Source organism: Drosophila ananassae, chromosome 2L (assembly GCF_017639315.1).
Source record: "Drosophila ananassae strain 14024-0371.13 chromosome 2L, ASM1763931v2, whole genome shotgun sequence".
Classification (NCBI taxonomy): domain Eukaryota; kingdom Metazoa; phylum Arthropoda; class Insecta; order Diptera; family Drosophilidae; genus Drosophila; species Drosophila ananassae.
Genome location: NC_057927.1, coordinates 10,664,694 through 10,682,270, shown reverse-complemented (window position 1 = coordinate 10,682,270; position 17,577 = coordinate 10,664,694). Strand labels below are relative to the sequence as shown.

At 46.4% G+C, this 17,577-nt stretch overlaps 8 protein-coding genes across 9 annotated transcripts; 6 read left to right on the top strand and 2 right to left on the bottom strand.

The window, feature by feature from the left end:
* Positions 1-1,302: 1,302 nt before the first annotated feature.
* On the top strand, positions 1,303-2,193 carry LOC6499651 (39S ribosomal protein L40, mitochondrial). Its single transcript, XM_001954177.4, has 3 exons — positions 1,303-1,416; positions 1,482-1,733; positions 1,797-2,193. The coding sequence occupies exons 1-3, from the start codon at positions 1,391-1,393 to the stop codon at positions 2,113-2,115; spliced, it is 597 nt and encodes a 198-aa protein (XP_001954213.1). The 5' UTR covers positions 1,303-1,390; the 3' UTR covers positions 2,116-2,193.
* Positions 2,194-2,434: 241 nt separating this feature from the next.
* LOC6500939 (prefoldin subunit 3) lies at positions 2,435-3,457 on the bottom strand. The gene is made up of 3 exons (XM_001954176.4): positions 3,259-3,457; positions 2,769-3,163; positions 2,435-2,712 (listed from the first exon to the last, which is right to left on the bottom strand). The coding sequence occupies exons 1-3, from the start codon at positions 3,343-3,345 to the stop codon at positions 2,610-2,612; spliced, it is 585 nt and encodes a 194-aa protein (XP_001954212.1). The 5' UTR covers positions 3,346-3,457; the 3' UTR covers positions 2,435-2,609.
* Positions 3,458-3,616: 159 nt separating this feature from the next.
* LOC6499652 (ATP-dependent DNA helicase 2 subunit 1) lies at positions 3,617-6,001 on the top strand. Its single transcript, XM_001954175.4, has 2 exons — positions 3,617-4,387; positions 4,614-6,001. The coding sequence occupies exons 1-2, from the start codon at positions 3,715-3,717 to the stop codon at positions 5,834-5,836; spliced, it is 1,896 nt and encodes a 631-aa protein (XP_001954211.1). The 5' UTR covers positions 3,617-3,714; the 3' UTR covers positions 5,837-6,001.
* A 133-nt stretch (positions 6,002-6,134) lies between these two features.
* On the top strand, positions 6,135-9,837 carry LOC6499653 (importin-9). Its single transcript, XM_001954174.4, has 6 exons — positions 6,135-6,439; positions 6,531-7,175; positions 7,237-7,655; positions 7,723-8,274; positions 8,338-9,126; positions 9,192-9,837. The coding sequence occupies exons 1-6, from the start codon at positions 6,301-6,303 to the stop codon at positions 9,705-9,707; spliced, it is 3,060 nt and encodes a 1,019-aa protein (XP_001954210.1). The 5' UTR covers positions 6,135-6,300; the 3' UTR covers positions 9,708-9,837.
* On the bottom strand, positions 9,805-17,547 carry LOC6500937 (sodium-coupled monocarboxylate transporter 1). Its single transcript, XM_001954170.4, has 8 exons — positions 16,585-17,547; positions 16,462-16,527; positions 11,271-11,545; positions 10,959-11,208; positions 10,515-10,895; positions 10,272-10,459; positions 10,033-10,216; positions 9,805-9,983 (listed from the first exon to the last, which is right to left on the bottom strand). Exons 1-8 carry the CDS (start codon positions 16,942-16,944, stop codon positions 9,921-9,923), a joined length of 1,767 nt encoding a protein of 588 aa, XP_001954206.2. The 5' UTR covers positions 16,945-17,547; the 3' UTR covers positions 9,805-9,920.
* Positions 11,719-13,849, top strand: LOC6499654 (SET domain-containing protein SmydA-8). Its single transcript, XM_001954173.4, has 2 exons — positions 11,719-12,254; positions 12,313-13,849. The coding sequence occupies exons 1-2, from the start codon at positions 11,929-11,931 to the stop codon at positions 13,637-13,639; spliced, it is 1,653 nt and encodes a 550-aa protein (XP_001954209.1). The 5' UTR covers positions 11,719-11,928; the 3' UTR covers positions 13,640-13,849.
* Positions 13,984-15,055, top strand: LOC6499655 (pyridoxine/pyridoxamine 5'-phosphate oxidase). Its single transcript, XM_001954172.4, has 2 exons — positions 13,984-14,208; positions 14,282-15,055. The coding sequence occupies exons 1-2, from the start codon at positions 14,106-14,108 to the stop codon at positions 14,959-14,961; spliced, it is 783 nt and encodes a 260-aa protein (XP_001954208.2). The 5' UTR covers positions 13,984-14,105; the 3' UTR covers positions 14,962-15,055.
* LOC6499656 (pyridoxine/pyridoxamine 5'-phosphate oxidase) lies at positions 15,239-16,370 on the top strand. Of its 2 annotated transcripts, XM_014910687.2 has the most exons (3): positions 15,239-15,364; positions 15,424-15,483; positions 15,547-16,370. In XM_014910687.2, coding segments are annotated over exons 1-3 (741 nt in total). In that variant the 5' UTR covers positions 15,239-15,363; the 3' UTR covers positions 16,227-16,370. The 2 variants fall into 2 exon arrangements, with proteins under 2 accessions (XP_014766173.1, XP_001954207.1); XM_001954171.4 differs by having other exon boundaries at positions 15,240-15,483.
* Positions 17,548-17,577: the final 30 nt, after the last annotated feature.

Below are 17,577 nucleotides of genomic sequence, written 5' to 3'. Positions count from 1 at the left end.
AGACCATATCTTGGCCAATTTCCATCCGATTCTTGAGCGGAATACCTTAAACGATTTGTAGATCGATTCTCCGCTATTCTGCATCAAAATCTAAGAACGAAATATTTTTTAGATTTTTCATCAAATTTTCTGGGGGCTCATCCCCTTCAAAATGCTGAAAAGTGATCGGAAGGGCAATATGGCCCCTATCGAAGACTATATCTTGGCCAATTTCCATCCGATTCTTGAGCGGAATACCTTAAACGATTTTTAGATCGATTCTCCGCCATTCTGCATCAAAATCTAAGAACGAAATATTTTTTAGATTTTTCATCAAATTTTCTGGGGGATCCCCTTCAAAATGCTGAAAAGTGACCGGAAGGGCAATATGGCCCCTATCGTAGACTATATCTTGGCCAATTTCTATCCGATTCTTGAGCGGAATACCTTAAACGATTTGTAGATCGATTCTCCGCCATTCTGCATCAAAATCTAAGAACGAAATATTTTTTAGATTTTTCATCAAATTTTTTGGGGGATCCCCTTCAAAATGCTGAAAAGTGACCGGAAGGGCAATATGGCCCACAGCGAAGACCATATCTTGGCCAATTTCCATCCGATTCTTGAGCGGAATACCTTAAACCTTAAATCAAAATCTAAGAAAGAAATATTTTTTAGATTTTTCATCAAATTTTCTGGGGGATCCCCTTCACAATGCTGAAAAGTGACCGGAAGGGCAATATGGCCCCCAGCGAAGACCATATCTTGGCCATTTTCCGTCCGATTCTTGAGCGGAATACCTTAAACGATTTGTAGATCAAATCCACATTTCAAATCCAAATCAATACCACCATTCTGCATCAAAATCTAAGAACGAAATATTGTTTAGATTTTTCATCAAATTTTCTGTGGGATCCTTCAAAATGCTGAAAAGTGACCGGAAGGGCAATATGGCCCCTAGCGAAGACCACATCTTGGCCAATTTGCATCCGATTCTTGAGCGGAATACCTTAAACGATTTGTAGATCGATTCTCCACCATTCTGCATCAAAATCTAAGAACGAAATATTGTTTAGATTTTTCATCAAATTTTCGAGTGGGGGTTTCTAAGGGATTGATTTGAATTAGGATTCTAAAGGGGATGAATGTTGAAAAAGCAAGCAGAGAGGAGGTATAAAATTGAATTTGGAGGAGAAAAAAGGTGTTAGACGTTATAAAAACGCAAACAAATTTAAATCCGAAATAGGAATTTGCTACGACAAAAAATGTGAATAAATCCGTAGTTCAAAGATATGGCAGCTCCAGGCGTATAATTATGTATCGATATATATCGGAAAGAAATGTCCATACTTTTACATTTTTAACAGCTGACTGACAGAAACATTACGCAAAGAAGTTTGCTTTTCTAAAAATGTCATTGCTTGCTGCTTTTGCGAGGTAAGAAATTATAGCCGGATATTTGATCAATGAAATATTGTTAATGTTGGTCTTCTCTGTAATAGATTGGGAATTCAGGGCAGTAGAAGCGGCGGAGTCGCCGGTGCTGCTGTTGCACGATGCCTGCACATTTCTCCGGTTCTGTGCGCTGAGCCACTGAAGAAAAAGAAGAAACTAGACCCCCAAATCATTAAACAGAGGGAGGACCGCAAAAAGAAAAAGATTGAAAAGCAAATTCGACGGCTAGAGAAGAATGCCCGCCAGCTGAAGCCGGTGGAAGAGTTGGAAGTACCACTGGAGCTGATCGATGAGAAGGAGTATGTTTCAGACATGTACTATATTCTGTTTGATAGCTTATTAATTTATTTTACATGTTGCAGCAAACGACAAAGAAAGCTAACGCCGCTGGGCAACGCTGAGCTGGAGGAGCGCGCTCTTCTGAAGAAGCAGTGGGCACATTTCAAGCATGAAGAGCGGGTGGCAGATTTTCAAATCATCGACCGCCTCGTGCAAGCACAGAATAAGGCCCTGGCCGAGCTACGAAGCGAGTCCGAGGAACTCTACCAGGCAGCCATAGAAGTGGATCCTCAGTTACTACCCGTCGCCGTCAAGGGACCAGTGGCAACACCTCCTATTAAAAATTATGATAGTCCCGATGGGGACTACGTGCATCAATCGATGAAGTGGGAGGTAAAATAAGAGAAGCAGAGCTTTAAATTTGTTCGCTTGCCGTAAGGTCGACGATTTGAAATAAACAAACCTTTTTTAATAATCAAAGTTCTGCTGTTTATCTTATCTACCATTAGCTATTTAAATTATTCGTAGAGTAGTCGATGTAAATGCATGTAAGATGTGGAATCTTTTATCAGCAGGGTTATGTGAATCAGAAGAAGAAATTTACTGGTTTTCCGTTTGGAAGATTTCCAGCACACCAAGCCATACCCAAAGCCGTTTCAATGCTACGAGTTGCCATGAAGATTTCACTATATGCCAGGAAGAGCTCAATGAGGCAAGTACATTGCAGTTTAATGCGTTGTGTGGCGGTTTTATTGTTATCAGTGGTGAATGAGAATATAGCAGACGGCAATCCCTGCCGAGCCTTTTCGGTGAAGCGTCGAAATAAATATTACGCGAGAGGCGTAGCACTGCCTGCGGCTGATGTTGATTTGGGGATGGGTTTCCAAAATGGGTCCTTACGATGGGGAACTGCTGGCGGTCTTTGCTGCGGCCTGCCGCTTTTTCACACCCCAGTTGTAGACTCGAGCCATGTTTACCTCTGTCGTGGTAATTTGATCCCTAAAAAAAGACATTTTTAAGAATTACTGGCACCAATCAGGATGATGTAAACAGACCTTAGGAAGTCCTGATCGTGTTCCACGGACTTCAGATTGCCAACGGCAGATGTGATGTTCTGCTTTAGCAGCGCCTCAGCCTCGTCCAGCGGATACTCAAGCATCACGCTGGCCCCCAGCCAGAGGTACACCGTTTTCGTGGGTGGCACTAGAGTCTTGATGAACACCTGATCGCTGAGCAGGAATTGCGTCTCACGCTCTTCGTCCTCCTTGCGAAGTACGTTCACCATCTCCAGTGAGCGCTCTAGGTCCGGAATCTGGGACTTCAGCTTGCGGCGCCTCGTCTCCAGGTTGTAGGCCATAAAACGATACTTTCCGTGCTGTTCGTCCAGGCGCTGGAGCACCTTCTCGCAGTTCTCATTCTCCGGTTGCGCCATGAACGAGTCAATTTCCTCCTGGAAGCACCAAATTGTTGTGGATTAGTTGGAAATTTCCAGCTGCAGGTGCAGGTGCACATTGCTAGGTTAGACTCGACCCATCAATCACTTACCAGGAACACTGCCTCGGGGATGCCGGCGAAAGTTTTCTGATTTTCCGGCAATTTGGGCATTTCCACGCTATCCATGATGCCAGTCATTTTTATGTGCTGCTCCCTACTTTCTACAATTGAAAATAAATTTCCAGGAGGTCTGCCGCTGTAAAAGTCGATGGTGAGTCAAAATTGAGATGAGACTATCGATTGACAGCTGGAATTATCGATGAGCGGAAGCTTAACTATTATACGTTATATTAAAAACAAAAACACACAGTTTTTAGTAAGATGAGCTATAAAAAACCTAAATTTTTTAAATTTACTTCCTTTAAAACAATCTCTTTTGAATAATTAAATTTTGCTTAGTTTGTAACAGCGATCCAGCCCTGGACAGTAATCGAAATCGGATGGCGTCGATTACTTCAACATCTTGTGAAATTCGCGCAATCCCGGAAAATATAAATATCCTTAAGGATGAGCACCTGGAATCCGGAGAACGATGTGGACCTGCTGTCCTGCTCCGAGGACGAGGAGGATGTGGCCATGAAGCGCGACTACCATGGACGCGAAGCCCTGCTCTTTGTTGTGGACGCCAATCTTCAGACCGCCGGAACGGAGAGACTAATGGATGCGCTGAATATCATTCGGACAGCATTTACGTCCGGATTGCTGGTCAGCGATAAGGATCTAATCGGTCTCGTCTTCGCCAATACCAAACACAGTCCCCTGCCGCTGGAAGCGACGGCCATTGACAACATCGTTGTCCCTGAAAATTGTGCCGTGTTTCTGCCACTTCGGCAACTCAACAAGGCGATTGTGGAACACTATCTTGAGTTCATGGGCGGCGTGGAGTTACAGTTTGCGAAAGAGTACGGATTGGCGGAGCCAGATGGCTGCGGTAGATTCGATCTGATGATACGACTCTGCATAGAGCTGCTGGAGAAGTGTGGAAAGAAACTGAACAATGCCAAGATCGCCTACATAACCGATGTGAACACGCCGCACCCACCCTCCAGCAATGCATTCCAGGCGGCGCTCCAGAAAGCTACCGATTTGGAGGGCAAAGAGTTTGAGTTTCATGTTATTCCTATGGTGGACGACTTCGATTACGAACCGTTTTATAAGGAGTTTATTACACTCTCAAGGGGTACGTTAGACACCAAATCCCCTCCATGTGATGTCTGTTCCCCTCGCTTACTTTAAACTTGGTTTGGGAGGTTTAAAGACATCGCAGATCAAGCAGAGCCATCATTCACCCGCATCCAAGTGAAGACATATTGGATCATGGTTTTAGATGGGCTTACAGTTTCCCGTTTCCTCAATATTTAATTCTATGTTTGTCTGATCAAATACTGATTTTTGATTCTTTGCAGCTATCGACATTGACGCTTTCCAGGTGCCCGATCCGCACGTGCTTCGCGAGATATTGGCTGACCGTAAACTGAAGCAGGACTTTCTGCGACGCTGCCTTGGCCATTTCAGCTTTTACATTGGCCCAAACCTTAGCATGTCCGTCCAATACTACAACTACTTTCAGAAGCACAACTACCCGAAAAAGGTTCAGATTCTTCGTCGCGACAACAACGTGGTGCGCAGCAAGCGAGTTATAATGGTGCAGCAAAAGGACGAGGAGTCGCAGGAGGTGAAGCACGAGTACCAGATAAAGGCCACGGGGGGATGGTACAACTGCAATGTCGGCGGCGAGAATCTGCGCATCGGTATAGACAAGATAAATAGTGTGCGTAATCTGCACAAGCCGCGGATGATGCTTCTAGGCTTCAAACATCGCTCATCCATGCCCGAATTCAGCTATAGTAAGCCCTCCAATTTCATGTACCCCGATGATCGGAGTATAATCGGGTCGAAACGTCTGTTTAGGGGGCTGTGGGAGCGTTGTCTGGCGCGAGATAAAATTGCCATCTGCCTGTTCATGAGCAAGCGTAATTCCACACCCCGCTATGTTGCATTAATTCCAGTGGAGGCTCCTGAGAGGGGACAGGACACAAGCTACCGCTCTCTGCTCTGCGGCGATGGGTTCAAGATTGTCTATCTGCCCGAGGCCAAGCACATTCGGCACATCGATATGTGCGACTGGAACAGTGCCGGAAATTCGGCCAGTGATGAAGGCGTCGAGTTTTTTCAGAAGATTATCAAAAAGCTTCGCTTTGACTATCAGCCCAATCTTATCAATGACCCGAATCTAGAAGCTCTACAGGCGAACCTGCTGGCCCTTTCGCTGGACTTTACTTCGGAAAATACCGGAATTGAGAATCTGCTGGACAAAACCCAGCAAGACAGTCGCATCGAGAAACTCCTGCCTAGTTACGAAGAGATCTTTGAACAGGAGGTGGAGCCAGCCAAGAAGCGTCCGGCCAAATCCGTGAAGGAAGGGGCCACAGCCTCAAAAGTGGCTAAAATCGACATGGAACAGATTAAAAGCTACGATTTTGTAGAAGAACTTATAAAGAATAAGCAAATAGCGAATTGCACTGTCGCCCAGTTGCAGAGTATTTTGGACGAACACTTTGGGCAAAAGCTGCCAAAGTCAACAACCAAAGCGAAACTGCTTGCTAAGATTGAGGAGTTGAGCTCATAAGAAGTAACACCAAACCCTAGGATCCTAAGATATAAAGTGATAAGATGCTTGCAACTGTGAAGTTTGGATTTATAATCATTAAAGATATTGTTTTATTGTTAAGTTTATCATTCTTAAATGCATACATTATGTTAAAATAAAAATTGTTTCTACTATTTAAAATAATATTTTGGAAATCTTAACATTCTCCCCTGATAATGTCAATTTGAAGGATACTAATATGATCGGAAGCAACAAAAATATATAAATACTTTTGAAATATATTTTAAAACCGCCAGTATTTGAAATACCGCCAGTTCTTGAAGCCTGCGTTTCTCAACACCTATTTTCGTTGAACAGTCTGGCAATCACAGGTGGTCGACGATCAGGCAACTCTGACGAAAGCAGCACGCCGCGCCGGTTTATGTTTTGCAAATTTGGACATTGCGAATTAGTGGAATTTGAAGCGCAACAGATCCTACAAAATGTCGCTGCAATTTCAAAACGACTGCGGAGATTCCGTTAAGCAGGCAATCATCGAGGAGCTGCAGAACCTCCTTAGTTCCGATACACACGTCCTGCAGCAGGCGGAGAAGAGAACAAAGCAGCTGGAGTACACGGAAGGTGCGTGCTGATTTGGCGGGCCTCTAGTTTAACCTGGCTTGGGTGCGGTCTCGCATATTATTAACTGTTTTTTCCCACACACTCTTTTTAGGCTATGGCGTTTATTTGTCGGAAATAATCATGAACCAGGCACACGAGCTGCCGCTACGGCAGATCGCTATCATCATGCTCACCCGCTATGTGGAGAACCACTGGACGGATGAGAGAGATTCCGGAGAGAAGATCAACGGCTGCATGGCCAGCGAGCAGGCAAAGCGTACGATCCGCAACATCCTGCCGAATGGCCTCTACGATCCCAACTCCAAGATTCGATCCTCGGTGGCACACACTATATCAACGATAGCTGCCACGGACTACCCACACGGATGGGCGGAGCTGTTTGACATTATTGTCAAATGTCTGGGCGGTAATGAGGACTCGATTCACGGAGCCATGCAGGTCCTCCAGGACTTCACCTACGACGTGGACCAGATCAAAGAGCTGGGACCTGTAGTTATTCCAGAGGTCTATCGCATCTTCGACTCTGAGCAAAACTATTCCATCAAAACACGTGTCTCGGCCATCCGAATCCTGAAGCCGCTATTCACCTCGATCGCCGCTCTGATCACCAACAAGGAGGAGCAGAGCACCATGATGAGCTCCATTCTGACCAATTTTATGGACAAGCTGATGTACTATCTGAGTATGAACAGCGGCGCCGGCTCGAATTTTCTCCTACGTTCTGAGATTATAAAGGGTGAGTGGGTTACTGCCCTGTAGTTCTTTGAAATTTAATAAATCTAAACCTTTTTTTTTAGTGTTTACCCATTTGGTCACTGAAATGCCCAAGTACATCCACCCTTTTATGGACCGCGTGCTGCCCATTATCTGGCAGCTCCTCACCCAAATAGCGGAGACGTACGTGAAGGTTTCTGTTAACCAGACAGAGCCGAATCCCCTGGCCAGCGGCGACAGCGAAGACGATGACGAGCAGACCAACTTCCAGACCCTAATCATCCAGATCCTAGAGTTCATCAATTGCATCGTCACCTGCAGCAAACTGCGGGGCAGCATCAAAAATGTGCTGGCCGATCTTATCTACATCACCATCGTGTACATCCAGCTGAGCGAAGAACAAATAGAGGATTGGGAGGAGGATCCAGAAAAATTCGTGGACGATGAGGATGATGGCGGTGTGGAGTTGACAGTGCGCATGTGCGGCCTGGATGTGTTGCTGGTGAGTTCAGCAACTCCTCAATTAATAATTTCTTTACTAAATCAAAGTTTTTCCAACTGCTTCTCAGGCTATTAATGATGAGTTCGGTGTAAAAGCCATTCAACCGCTGCAGGAGGCGTTAGGCAGGCACTTCAACGTGGCCGAGGCAGAGAAGGCGGCAAACAATCCGAACTGGTGGAAGATTCAGGAAGCCTGCATGGACGCCGTCCACGGCTTCCGGGATATAATCCTCGAGGGAGATTCCAAGTTTGATCTGCTCAACTATCTGACCATCGTTCGGAACCTGCTGGTGCACCAAGAGTCACCGCACTTGGTGGGTCGCGCTCTGTGGACCCTGAGCACATACTCCAAATCCGACCTGTACAATCCTCAGATGCTGGCCGAGATTCTCGATGTCACGCTGTGCAGTCTGTCCCCCGAAAAGTCGCACATTCTTCGAATAAGTGCTGTGCGTACTCTGCACGGATTTTTGCAGGCAAACGAAACAAGCGACGGCGAGAAGCGCACTTTATTGGTGTCTAAGCTTCCCGGTTTCCTCGATGGAATTATGGCCTTAGTGCCGGGCTGCAAGGCAACTGTTTTGGCTTTGCTAATGGAGGCCCTCACGATAATGGTCAAAGTGGGTATTTGATCGAAAATTCGATGTATTTCAAATTATAATTTCTTATTCCTCCCTTCTTAGTTTGATGCCGATTTCGCCTACGCCGCTCAAGGAAAAGTCACACCCTTAGCCATCGCTGTTTTTCTCAAGTACGCTGAAGACCCTTACGTCCTGGAGAATGTTCAGGATCTGATTAAGGCATTGTGTCAGCATAAGCAGTGCCTGGGACCACTGCAGGAGAAGTTTATCCCCACCATCGTCAGCATCTTGGCCCTGACGGGAGAGATCACAACCGAGAAGCAGGATATCGCCTTGGACGTTCTCAACACTATTGTTCGATACACGGAGCCGCCACTAAGCAGTAGCTTGCTGGATTCAGCGTTCCCGGCTGTGATAAACTGCGTCCTTCACACAGACGACCACGCTGTCATGGTGGCAGGTGGCGAGTGCCTACGCAGCTTTATCAACGTCTCCCCGGAGCAGATCTGCACATACAAGAACGGTGAAGGCGTTACCTGCATCATGCAGGTTGTGGCCACCGTTTTGCTGAATCCCATGAACAGCGAGATGACAGCCGGCGGCAAGATTGGGCGCCTTGTCATTACCATAATAACCAAACTGGGCAGCATGCTGGGTCAGAACGTGGACATGCTCCTCAAGGCTGTGATCAGCAAAATGCAGAACCTCGAGTGCCTCAAAGTGATCATGAACCTGGTGTTGATCTTTGCCCATCTCTTCCTTACACAAATGGATGCCGTCCTCAATTTCCTGTCCACGGTTCCAGGTCCTAATGGCGAGCCCGCGATGCAGTTCGTCCTCACTAACTGGCTTTCTCGCCAGAACTCCTTCTTCGGCATATATGAACGAAAGGTAGTCCCTATAGTTTTTTCAGCCACGGAGTTTAAAGTAAAACTTTGAAATTTTCCCATTCGCAGGTCACAACCATGGCTCTGTGCAAACTGTTCGAATATGGAGTCGCCACCCAGGACAATCGCCTAACGACCATCACATACAAGGAGCTCGTTGATGACCCAAGCGATACGCGCAGACGAACCCGCTCTGTGGCAGCTTCTACCCAAAAATGGGTGACCATTCCAGCGCTTGTCAAAATTTTCAAGGTGCTGATCTCCGAATACCAGCACTTCCAAGAGGGCAAGACGGACGAGCCACTGACGGACAGTGACGAGGAGGAGGAGGATGATGATGCTGCCGGAAATGCGGCAAAGCCACGCTACATTTCCGACTTGTGCTTCGATATGGATGAGGAAAATGTCGAGGACGAGCAGCTGTTGCAAGAGTTACTCAAGGAGACCAATTACAAGGGCGACATCGCCGAGAATCTGCAAAAGTTCTTGACCACCTTTACTCAGAACGAGCACTTTGCCACCTTCTTCGAGCATCTTAACGAGGCCGAGCGTCTCGTTCTTCTTACCAAGGTGCAGCAGAAGTAGTTTTTTTTTGTTTGTGGATCATCATATAACATCTTTGTTTTGATGTCTCGCAGAGAATTGTGTTAACCGTATTTATATATTGTTGCTAACCCTTTTTTGATTGAATAAAAATTTCTATATATTTTGTAAATATCTTTGAAAATGTATTAAATAAAATATTGGGAATTTATTCTCTTAACTAATTAAAAATTATGTTGCGAGGGAAACTTTTCTTCAGAGAGCTACCTCATCAGGGTGGAGTTTGTGCTGCAATGGAATGTCGGCCTTATAGGCATCCTAAAATTTAAATTCTAATTATTTTAATTTTATAATTAAGCCAACTCACCATAGGCTTTTCGGAGCCAGAGCTAAAAAACTTTCGAATGCAGGGTGTGAGCAGCACGGGATCGACCTTGTTGGGATTATTTTTGCCAAAGACCAGAGTACCCAGAAGCGATACAATGATGGTGATCGAGGCTCCGAAGGTGGTATACCACATGTACGAGATGCGGTATAGCGGAAAGACATCGCTAAGGATTTTTATTTTTAAATAATAATTTAAGAATAGTTGAAGATTGCTCTTACTTCGCAGATGCAGTTAGGTGAGTGGTGCTGTTGGCCAAACTGGTGGTCACATCGAAGCTGTAGTCGCATTGCTCCACGTTGAGGGGCTTGGTGCTATAGTTGATGGCACCGGAGGCGATGGCCCACTGGGCATTTAGGCTCACCCATCCCATGGCTATCAAGCCCGTAACTCCGCCTAGCAAGGCACTCTGGAAGAGTAAAGTTAATGGAAACCTATATAATTGTGAGTCTTCATTGTCCTACATTTCCATTAATCCAGGGCAGAAATAGGCCAATGGTGAATATGCCAAAGAGAGGCCCGTTGGTGATCGCTTCCAGGCTCATGGTCAGTTGGAGCACGGTTCCCATGTGCTCCACCACATAGACTAGGCAAACGCAGAGAGCACCCACTCCAACGACGACAAGGCGCATAATCCAATTGATGGCCGTGCTGGAGAGTGGCTTCTTAACGTAGGGCTTCACGAAATCCTCCAGGACCACGGCGGACATGGAGTTGAGACAGGTGGAGAGCGAACTCAGGGCGGCGCTGAAGACTCCGGCAATAAAGACTCCGGTCATGCCGGGCAGCTCACCCAAGGTGTCCATCACAAAGAGAGGTAGTAACTGATCACGAGCTTTGGCCAACTGAAAATTTAATTTTAAGATATTTATTTTAAAATATTTTCTTCAAATTTAAACCTATCATACCTTCGTGGTTAGAGGATCACAGTTCTGGTATGTGGCGTAGATGAGAAGTCCGTTGTACCCGCAAAGAGCCATCAAGGCGAGTACTCCAACGCAAAAGATGCACAGAGCTTTACGGGCATCGGCAAGTGTGGGAAGAGCCAAATACCTCTGGATCATGTTCTGGGAAACGGCATTCGTCTGAGTCCAGTACACAATGCCTCCAAAAAACAGGCACCAGAAGGTATGCCTAACCGTAGGATCGATACTGAGACTGGAATGGAAAGAATATCTTTTTAAAAAACCATTCATAAATAGAACCAGCCGCATTCTTACTCTGGAGCCTCTATCCGATTCGAGTTCCAAGCTCGCTCTAGCACTACACCGGCTCCTCCGATGTCCATGCTGCCTTTGATGGCCACCAGGAAGAGTGCTCCCAGCATGGACACGGCCTGCACTACGTCGGTCCACACCACGGCCTTGAGACCTCCCAAGCTGGTATAGAAGACACAGACTATGGAAACTATTGGGGTGATTGTGTGGACTCCGATTCCCGTCACCTGGTTGAAAGCCAATGCAGGCACGTAGATCACAATGGGAAGGTAAGCCACCTGAGGATTAGTTTATTATTTCGTAAAATATTCAAACATTTAATAAATAAAAGATTTAAATTTATGATACCTAAAAGTCTATTTATGTATCTATTTTCCCAAAACTAATTGAAAAAGTAATTTATCTTTTTAATAAGCTCCTTGGATTGGAGAAAGTGCCTCCTCTTAGGGCACCCTGTTCCTCTCTCAGAGATAGCGAGGATGCCGCATCCAAGAGAGATCTGCTCTCTCTGGTAGGAACTAGTGGCTTGTGTTTGGAGAAGGCGCTAAAAATAAAGCATCCCATGGTGGCGTTAGTTATAAGCAAATCTCCGCCGCCGACGTAACAACGTGGTGTTGCACCTCGTTTGTGGAAAAGCGTATATATTTAATCAGAAGCGACAATGGGGTCGAGCACGGACTGCCCCGTGTGCGGAGTGGCTGCCACCTTGGTCTGCACCAGGTGCAAGCTGGTGCGTTACTGTGACCCGGAGCACCAGAAACAGGACTGGGCGCAGCACAAGCGACGCTGCAAACCGTTCCGGGTGGCGGAGGATGAGCAACTGGGTCGATTTCTGGTGGCCACCCAGAATATAGCGGCCAAGCAGATTGCCTTCGTCGAGGAACCGCTGGTGGTGGGTCCCAAATGGTATCACTCACAGGACGAGACCATCGTTCCCTGTGTGGGCTGCCACACCCCCTGCCGTCTTGGCAAGCACCAGTGTCGCAGGTATGTGATCCTCTACAGACCTAAGGTGCGGTGGAATTTATTGGTTTCCCCTCCGTAGCTGTCACTGGCCAGTCTGCAGCGCCGCCTGCGCCGACGAAGCTCTGGAGTGTAGTGTTCTCAGCCTGGGCCCGACCCCTGGAGCTCGAGCGGACAACCGAACCCTTAACGACTATTTCCGCGGCGATGCCCTGCTGGTGTTGAGGTGTCTGCTGCTCCAGCGTCAGAATCCGGCCAAGTGGACAGCTCTCCTGGAGATGCAGTCGCACGAGGAGGAGCGCCAGGGAACGGAGTTGCACGTAGAAGCGGAAATGCGAGTAGTGGACTTCCTGCAGCAGCGGTTCCTGAAGCGTCTCAAGCAAACAAAACCGGATCTACTGGCCGACTGCGGATCTGAGCTGCTCCATCGCATTTGCGGAATCATTGAAACCAACTATATGGTCATCGAGCTGCCTTCGGGAGTGGAGCTGAGTGGTCTGTTCCGACAGGCCTGCATGATGGAGCACGCCTGCCAGCCCAACTGCTACTTCCAGTTCGACGCCTTCACCCAGCAGATCACTGTGCGGGCAGGGTGTGACCTGCAGAAGGGCGACCACTTGAGGATAGCCTACACCAACATCCTGTGGGGCACCCAGCTCCGTCAGCACCATCTCCGTCTGACAAAGCACTTCAGCTGCCACTGCGCCCGCTGTCTGGATCCCACAGAGAATGGGAGCTATGTGAGTGCCCTGGCCTGCTTGGGGGATGTGAATCTGTGCTGTACCGGCACCCACCTGCCGGTAGATCCGCTGAACGAGGAAACCCAGTGGAAATGCGACACCTGCCCCATGCTCGTGGATGCTGCCTACGTTTCCGAGCTTCAGACCCACATGACTGATCAGGTGGAAAGCCTGCTGGCAGGTCGCCCCACGGCTAAGGAGGTGGAGTTGCTGCTGGCTCGACTCTCCCAGATGCTCCACCCAAACCACTTCCACATGTTCAATCTGAAGCACACACTTATCCAACTGTATGGGAACGAACCCGGCCTGGAAATGGACACTCTCAGCAACGGGCAGCTGGAGCGGAAACTGAGATTGTGCGAGGAGCTCCACGACGTCTGCCGGCGGATAGATCCTCACAGCATTAAACTAGCCATCTACGTGACTGTCATTCTAATCGAGATTGCTCATACTTTGGAGGAGCAGTCTCGCAGGGCCTCTCCGGACACTGACGTGGCTGGGCTACTGGAACAGGCCCATGCTCGACTCAAGGAGGCGGAAGAGGTTCTGGAAAAGGAGCATGACTCGGTGGCCGGAAAGAAGCTGAACGACAAACTGCAGAGGGAGATTTTTGAGTGCGAAAAATTAAACTTGACTCATAAATATAGTCAGAAGGCCGTTGTGGAATAAAATTTAATGTTTTTGATGAAAATTATATTTATTTTGAATCTAAATTAAAACTGGATAAATATTCTTTCAAAGAAACTGAATTTTAGAATCTATGTTTGAAGAACAGGGGTTATCTTTTGAAGATTACATTTTAAACAATTGATACTTTCTAGACATTTTATAAAAATATTTGTTTTAATATCATAACTAAAATAAGAAAGCTTAAAGCTTAAAAAATATAATCTATATATTTAAAATTTTAATTTAATCATTTATTTGGAAACATTTATCCGGAATATTGTTGCTAAGAACACCTTTATTCCCATCCATTTTATTTTGGCTACGCCACTGGTATATCGACCCCAGCCCCCAAAACAAAGAGGGGGAGACTCTATATCTCAATCAGCTGGTGCCGGATCTGCTTGTTGTTCTATCAAAGTCAGAACCCAATTGGCCACCAAAAGAATAACAATTTAGATACAAAAACATGCGTGCTGCCGTGTGGAGAAGATTATTACCAGTGGTTTTTTCCACCCAAAACCCCTCAATTTTACATAATGTCCAGCGCGGAATGAGCCAAGATGCTTCGGGTAATAAACAGTCTTGTTTATTTTCATCAAAATAGTATTATGTAACATTTGTTTACCGGCCTACCTGTGCTAGTGGTTCGCCTGAAGTACTACGACCGAAAGGACGCCTTCCTGGAGGACAGCATCAAAGTAAAGAACCCATTTGCCCTGTTTAATGATTGGCTGGAACTGGCCCAGAACACTCCTGGAGTGGATGAGCCCCACACCGCCGCTTTGGCCACCGTGGGGGCCGACGGTAAGCCATCGAATCGCTTCCTTCTGGTCAAGGACTTCACCCCCGAAGGACCCATCTTCCTGACCAACTTCGGCAGCCGTAAAGCTCTGGACATTACTGTTAATCCCAATGTAGCTGTGTCGTTCTATTGGCTGCCCCTCCGGCGCAGTGTGCGTGTCGAGGGCGTGGCGGAAAAGATTTCCGATGCCGAGGCGCTGAAATATTTCAAGCATCGTCCCCGAACCGCTCAAATAGCCGCAAACACTAGTCCTCAAAGTGAGGCAATACCCTCCCGAAAGTATCTGGAAGATATTCAGGCTGGAATCCAGAAGAAACTGGGAGAGGACACCGAGGTACCGCTGCCCAACTGGGGTGGGTATCTAGTTCGCCCGTATTCCATGGAGTTCTGGCAAGGTCAGACGGATCGTCTGCACGATCGAATCCGGTTCAGAAACGGCCCGGGAGTGGAATCAGAGGTTGATGGAAAGATAGTACACAAGGGAGAGAATGGATGGGTTTACGAGCGGTTGGCTCCCTAATTTTGAATATAATCTCTATAAATTCGTGCCTTTTTTTAAATATACACATTTTTGTGCCAAAAAAAATATGTTTGCAATTAAAGTGTATAAAGCATTTATAAACTATATTTTTTTAATAAAAAAGATAAGATGTATGCTCTTAAAAGAATCATCTTTAAATCTTTAAAATTATTTATTGAAAATGAATTTAAAATATTGTGTTTTTGAGAAAATAAAAAAACGTTATTTTCCAGTCTAGCGGTATTTTTAAAGAACAAAAATACCAAGAATCTGTAAGAAGGTGGCAACTCTTACAAAATCAGCTGTCAGATTATGTTTTCTCTTATCAACTAGAACTTTGTTTAATTTTGAAATCAAAGATAAAGATTCGCAAGTAGATTATCAATAGTCTGTCCTTGGACAAGTACGTCTTCGCTTTGCTTATTTTTGGTCACTGAATAATCAACCCTCGACCCCACACAGTGAGACTCTTGAGGACAGTGCGCAGAATGAGCCAAGAAACGCCCGAAGTCCAGCTTTCCGGTAAGGAAAGAGCTTACATTTAATTAACAAATATAAAATCAAATGAATTTAAACTCCACACAGCGCTCCGTGTGAAGTACTGTGAACGCAAGGATGCCTTTCTAGAGGAGAATATCAAAGTTAAAAACCCATTATGCCTTTTCCGGGACTGGTTGGCATTGGCCTTGAAAACTCCGGAAATCATAGAACCCAATGCAGCTGCCCTGGCTACCGTGAGTCCAACCGGCAAACCTTCTAATCGCTTTGTACTGGTCAAAGAGGCCACCGCCGAGGGCTTCACCTTCTTCACCAACTATGGCAGCAGAAAGGCGGACGATATCAAGGGTAATCCCAATGTGGCCATATCATTCTATTGGTTACCACTACGCCGCAGCGTTCGCATCGAGGGCATAGCCGAAAAAATTTCACCAGAGGATTCTCTAAAGTACTTTCATCAGCGCCCAAGAGCAAGTCAAATCGGAGCTGCCGCAAGTCCGCAAAGTCAACGGATTCCATCTCGAAACTATTTGGATGAAGTAGAGGCGGGTATCAAGCAACAGCTGGGAGCAGATGGAGAAGTGCCTCTGCCCAACTGGGGCGGCTACCTAGTCCGTCCAGACCTCATCGAGTTCTGGCAAGGTCAGACAGATCGCTTGCATGATCGCATCCAATTTAGGCGAGGCGATGGTGTGGAATCCGAAATTGATGGGAACCTAGTGCACAAGGGAGAAGATGGATGGGTCTATGAAAGACTGGCTCCCTAAGCACGTACACTAGAATGCTCTTAACAATACTTATGTCTTCCAAATTTAAATGATACAATTAGCGAATTGGGTTATGAGTTTTAGTATAAATTGTAAAGCTTATTTAGAAACGCTTTTTAATAAAAGTTACTTTATAAACCATGACTAGGAAAGAGGTCCCAGAACTTAATCTACTATCAAGTAGAATGATGAAAATGTACTTTTAAATTTGTAATATTAATTGGATTAAACTCACATTCATAATGGCAAACATAACTGATCCATACAAGCGCAATCTGCGATCGAAGCGAACCTCCAGATACTGCAGGATTTTAAAAAATATAAACTTCAACCATAAAAATCCCCAATACCCACTTACCTCATAGGTAGAGGTGATGTTCAGGTCGTGGAAGACGGGTAAATAAAATACGCCCATCACCACTCCCATGCCGATGACTCCGCTGGCTACATAGAGATACTGCATTCCGTAGGAGTACACTTCGGTGGGCAATCCAAGGAGCGTAATTCCGGACACAAAGCTGGCCACCAGTGAGAAAGCAATAGGGATAACCAACATCTTACGGCCACCGAGCATGTAATCGTCCTCGGAAACGGACTTCTTGAGGAACCCGAAATAGATGCCGATGCCTATGCAGAGCATAAACATGGCCACGAAGGCCACATAATCCGGCCACGCGAAGCGCTGCAGCTCGCCCAGTACCTGCTCGATATTTGGCATGCTGACTAACCCACGTGGGATGGAGCTCGAGATCGTAAGCTGGACGAGATGTGTGTGACTCTTAGGTCGTTTGGTGGTGCACTGAGCCCATACGCGGCACTAGGCGCTGAGATTTGGGTGCCTCTGATGCGACTACGGCTGTGATTCAATTCAATTCTGCTCAATTATCAATTGTGGGGTAATTTAGTTGTGGAACACGGGGCGGCGACTATCCTTAGTTAAGCCGGCGGGCAGGGGAATTGCGACACCTCATCTCCAGTTCCGGGAGCGTCTCATTGAGCATAGCTTCAGTGTTATGGGATCTCTAACTGGGTTCCCGTCCGGATCAGATTTTCTGCTATACCGTGATTTTTAATGGATGCCTTGTAAGCAATTATGTCACCCACAACGCAAACTGATCTTGAAAAAAATCAAAAAGAACTCGGCGCCGACATAATCTCAGGACCAATCACAGCCAGAATACGGAGGACGCACAATGGAGCGTCATTTCCAAAGGCCGTATCCAAAATGTAACGCCTAATTGGCAGTCGCGGAATTTCTACTGCTCTCCACCGCCGGATTGCGCCGCTTGGGGGTTGCACAAGAACAATGAGTGGGAGCCACGCGCTACTGCCGGATCACTATATAGCCATT

What these genes read in the sequence shown, in the direction of transcription:
- LOC6499656 (XM_014910687.2), top strand. An exon ending in GCCCGAAGTCCAGCTTTCCG is followed by an intron (nt 15,484 to 15,546) that starts GTAAGGAAAGAG and finishes AACTCCACACAG; the next exon opens with CGCTCCGTGTGAAGTACTGT.
- LOC6499653 (XM_001954174.4), top strand. Translation starts at nt 6,301, where the DNA reads ATGTCGCTGCAATTTCAAAACGACTGCGGAGATTCCGTTAAGCAGGCA. An exon ending in CCCTCACGATAATGGTCAAA is followed by an intron (nt 8,275 to 8,337) that starts GTGGGTATTTGA and finishes CTCCCTTCTTAG; the next exon opens with TTTGATGCCGATTTCGCCTA. An exon ending in TCGGCATATATGAACGAAAG is followed by an intron (nt 9,127 to 9,191) that starts GTAGTCCCTATA and finishes TCCCATTCGCAG; the next exon opens with GTCACAACCATGGCTCTGTG.
- LOC6500939 (XM_001954176.4), bottom strand. Translation starts at nt 3,345, where the DNA reads ATGACTGGCATCATGGATAGCGTGGAAATGCCCAAATTGCCGGAAAAT. An exon ending in TCCCCGAGGCAGTGTTCCTG is followed by an intron (nt 3,164 to 3,258) that starts GTAAGTGATTGA and finishes TGGTGCTTCCAG; the next exon opens with GAGGAAATTGACTCGTTCAT. An exon ending in CACGATCAGGACTTCCTAAG is followed by an intron (nt 2,713 to 2,768) that starts GTCTGTTTACAT and finishes GTCTTTTTTTAG; the next exon opens with GGATCAAATTACCACGACAG.
- LOC6499652 (XM_001954175.4), top strand. Translation starts at nt 3,715, where the DNA reads ATGAGCACCTGGAATCCGGAGAACGATGTGGACCTGCTGTCCTGCTCC. An exon ending in GTTTATTACACTCTCAAGGG is followed by an intron (nt 4,388 to 4,613) that starts GTACGTTAGACA and finishes GATTCTTTGCAG; the next exon opens with CTATCGACATTGACGCTTTC.
- LOC6499655 (XM_001954172.4), top strand. Translation starts at nt 14,106, where the DNA reads ATGCGTGCTGCCGTGTGGAGAAGATTATTACCAGTGGTTTTTTCCACC. An exon ending in AATGAGCCAAGATGCTTCGG is followed by an intron (nt 14,209 to 14,281) that starts GTAATAAACAGT and finishes TACCTGTGCTAG; the next exon opens with TGGTTCGCCTGAAGTACTAC.
- LOC6499651 (XM_001954177.4), top strand. Translation starts at nt 1,391, where the DNA reads ATGTCATTGCTTGCTGCTTTTGCGAG. An exon ending in TTGCTTGCTGCTTTTGCGAG is followed by an intron (nt 1,417 to 1,481) that starts GTAAGAAATTAT and finishes TCTCTGTAATAG; the next exon opens with ATTGGGAATTCAGGGCAGTA. An exon ending in GAGCTGATCGATGAGAAGGA is followed by an intron (nt 1,734 to 1,796) that starts GTATGTTTCAGA and finishes TACATGTTGCAG; the next exon opens with CAAACGACAAAGAAAGCTAA.
- LOC6499654 (XM_001954173.4), top strand. Translation starts at nt 11,929, where the DNA reads ATGGGGTCGAGCACGGACTGCCCCGTGTGCGGAGTGGCTGCCACCTTG. An exon ending in GGCAAGCACCAGTGTCGCAG is followed by an intron (nt 12,255 to 12,312) that starts GTATGTGATCCT and finishes TCCCCTCCGTAG; the next exon opens with CTGTCACTGGCCAGTCTGCA.
- LOC6500937 (XM_001954170.4), bottom strand. Translation starts at nt 16,944, where the DNA reads ATGCCAAATATCGAGCAGGTACTGGGCGAGCTGCAGCGCTTCGCGTGG. An exon ending in GTGATCCTCTAACCACGAAG is followed by an intron (nt 10,896 to 10,958) that starts GTATGATAGGTT and finishes TTAAATTTTCAG; the next exon opens with TTGGCCAAAGCTCGTGATCA. An exon ending in CTGGCTCCGAAAAGCCTATG is followed by an intron (nt 9,984 to 10,032) that starts GTGAGTTGGCTT and finishes TTTAAATTTTAG; the next exon opens with GATGCCTATAAGGCCGACAT.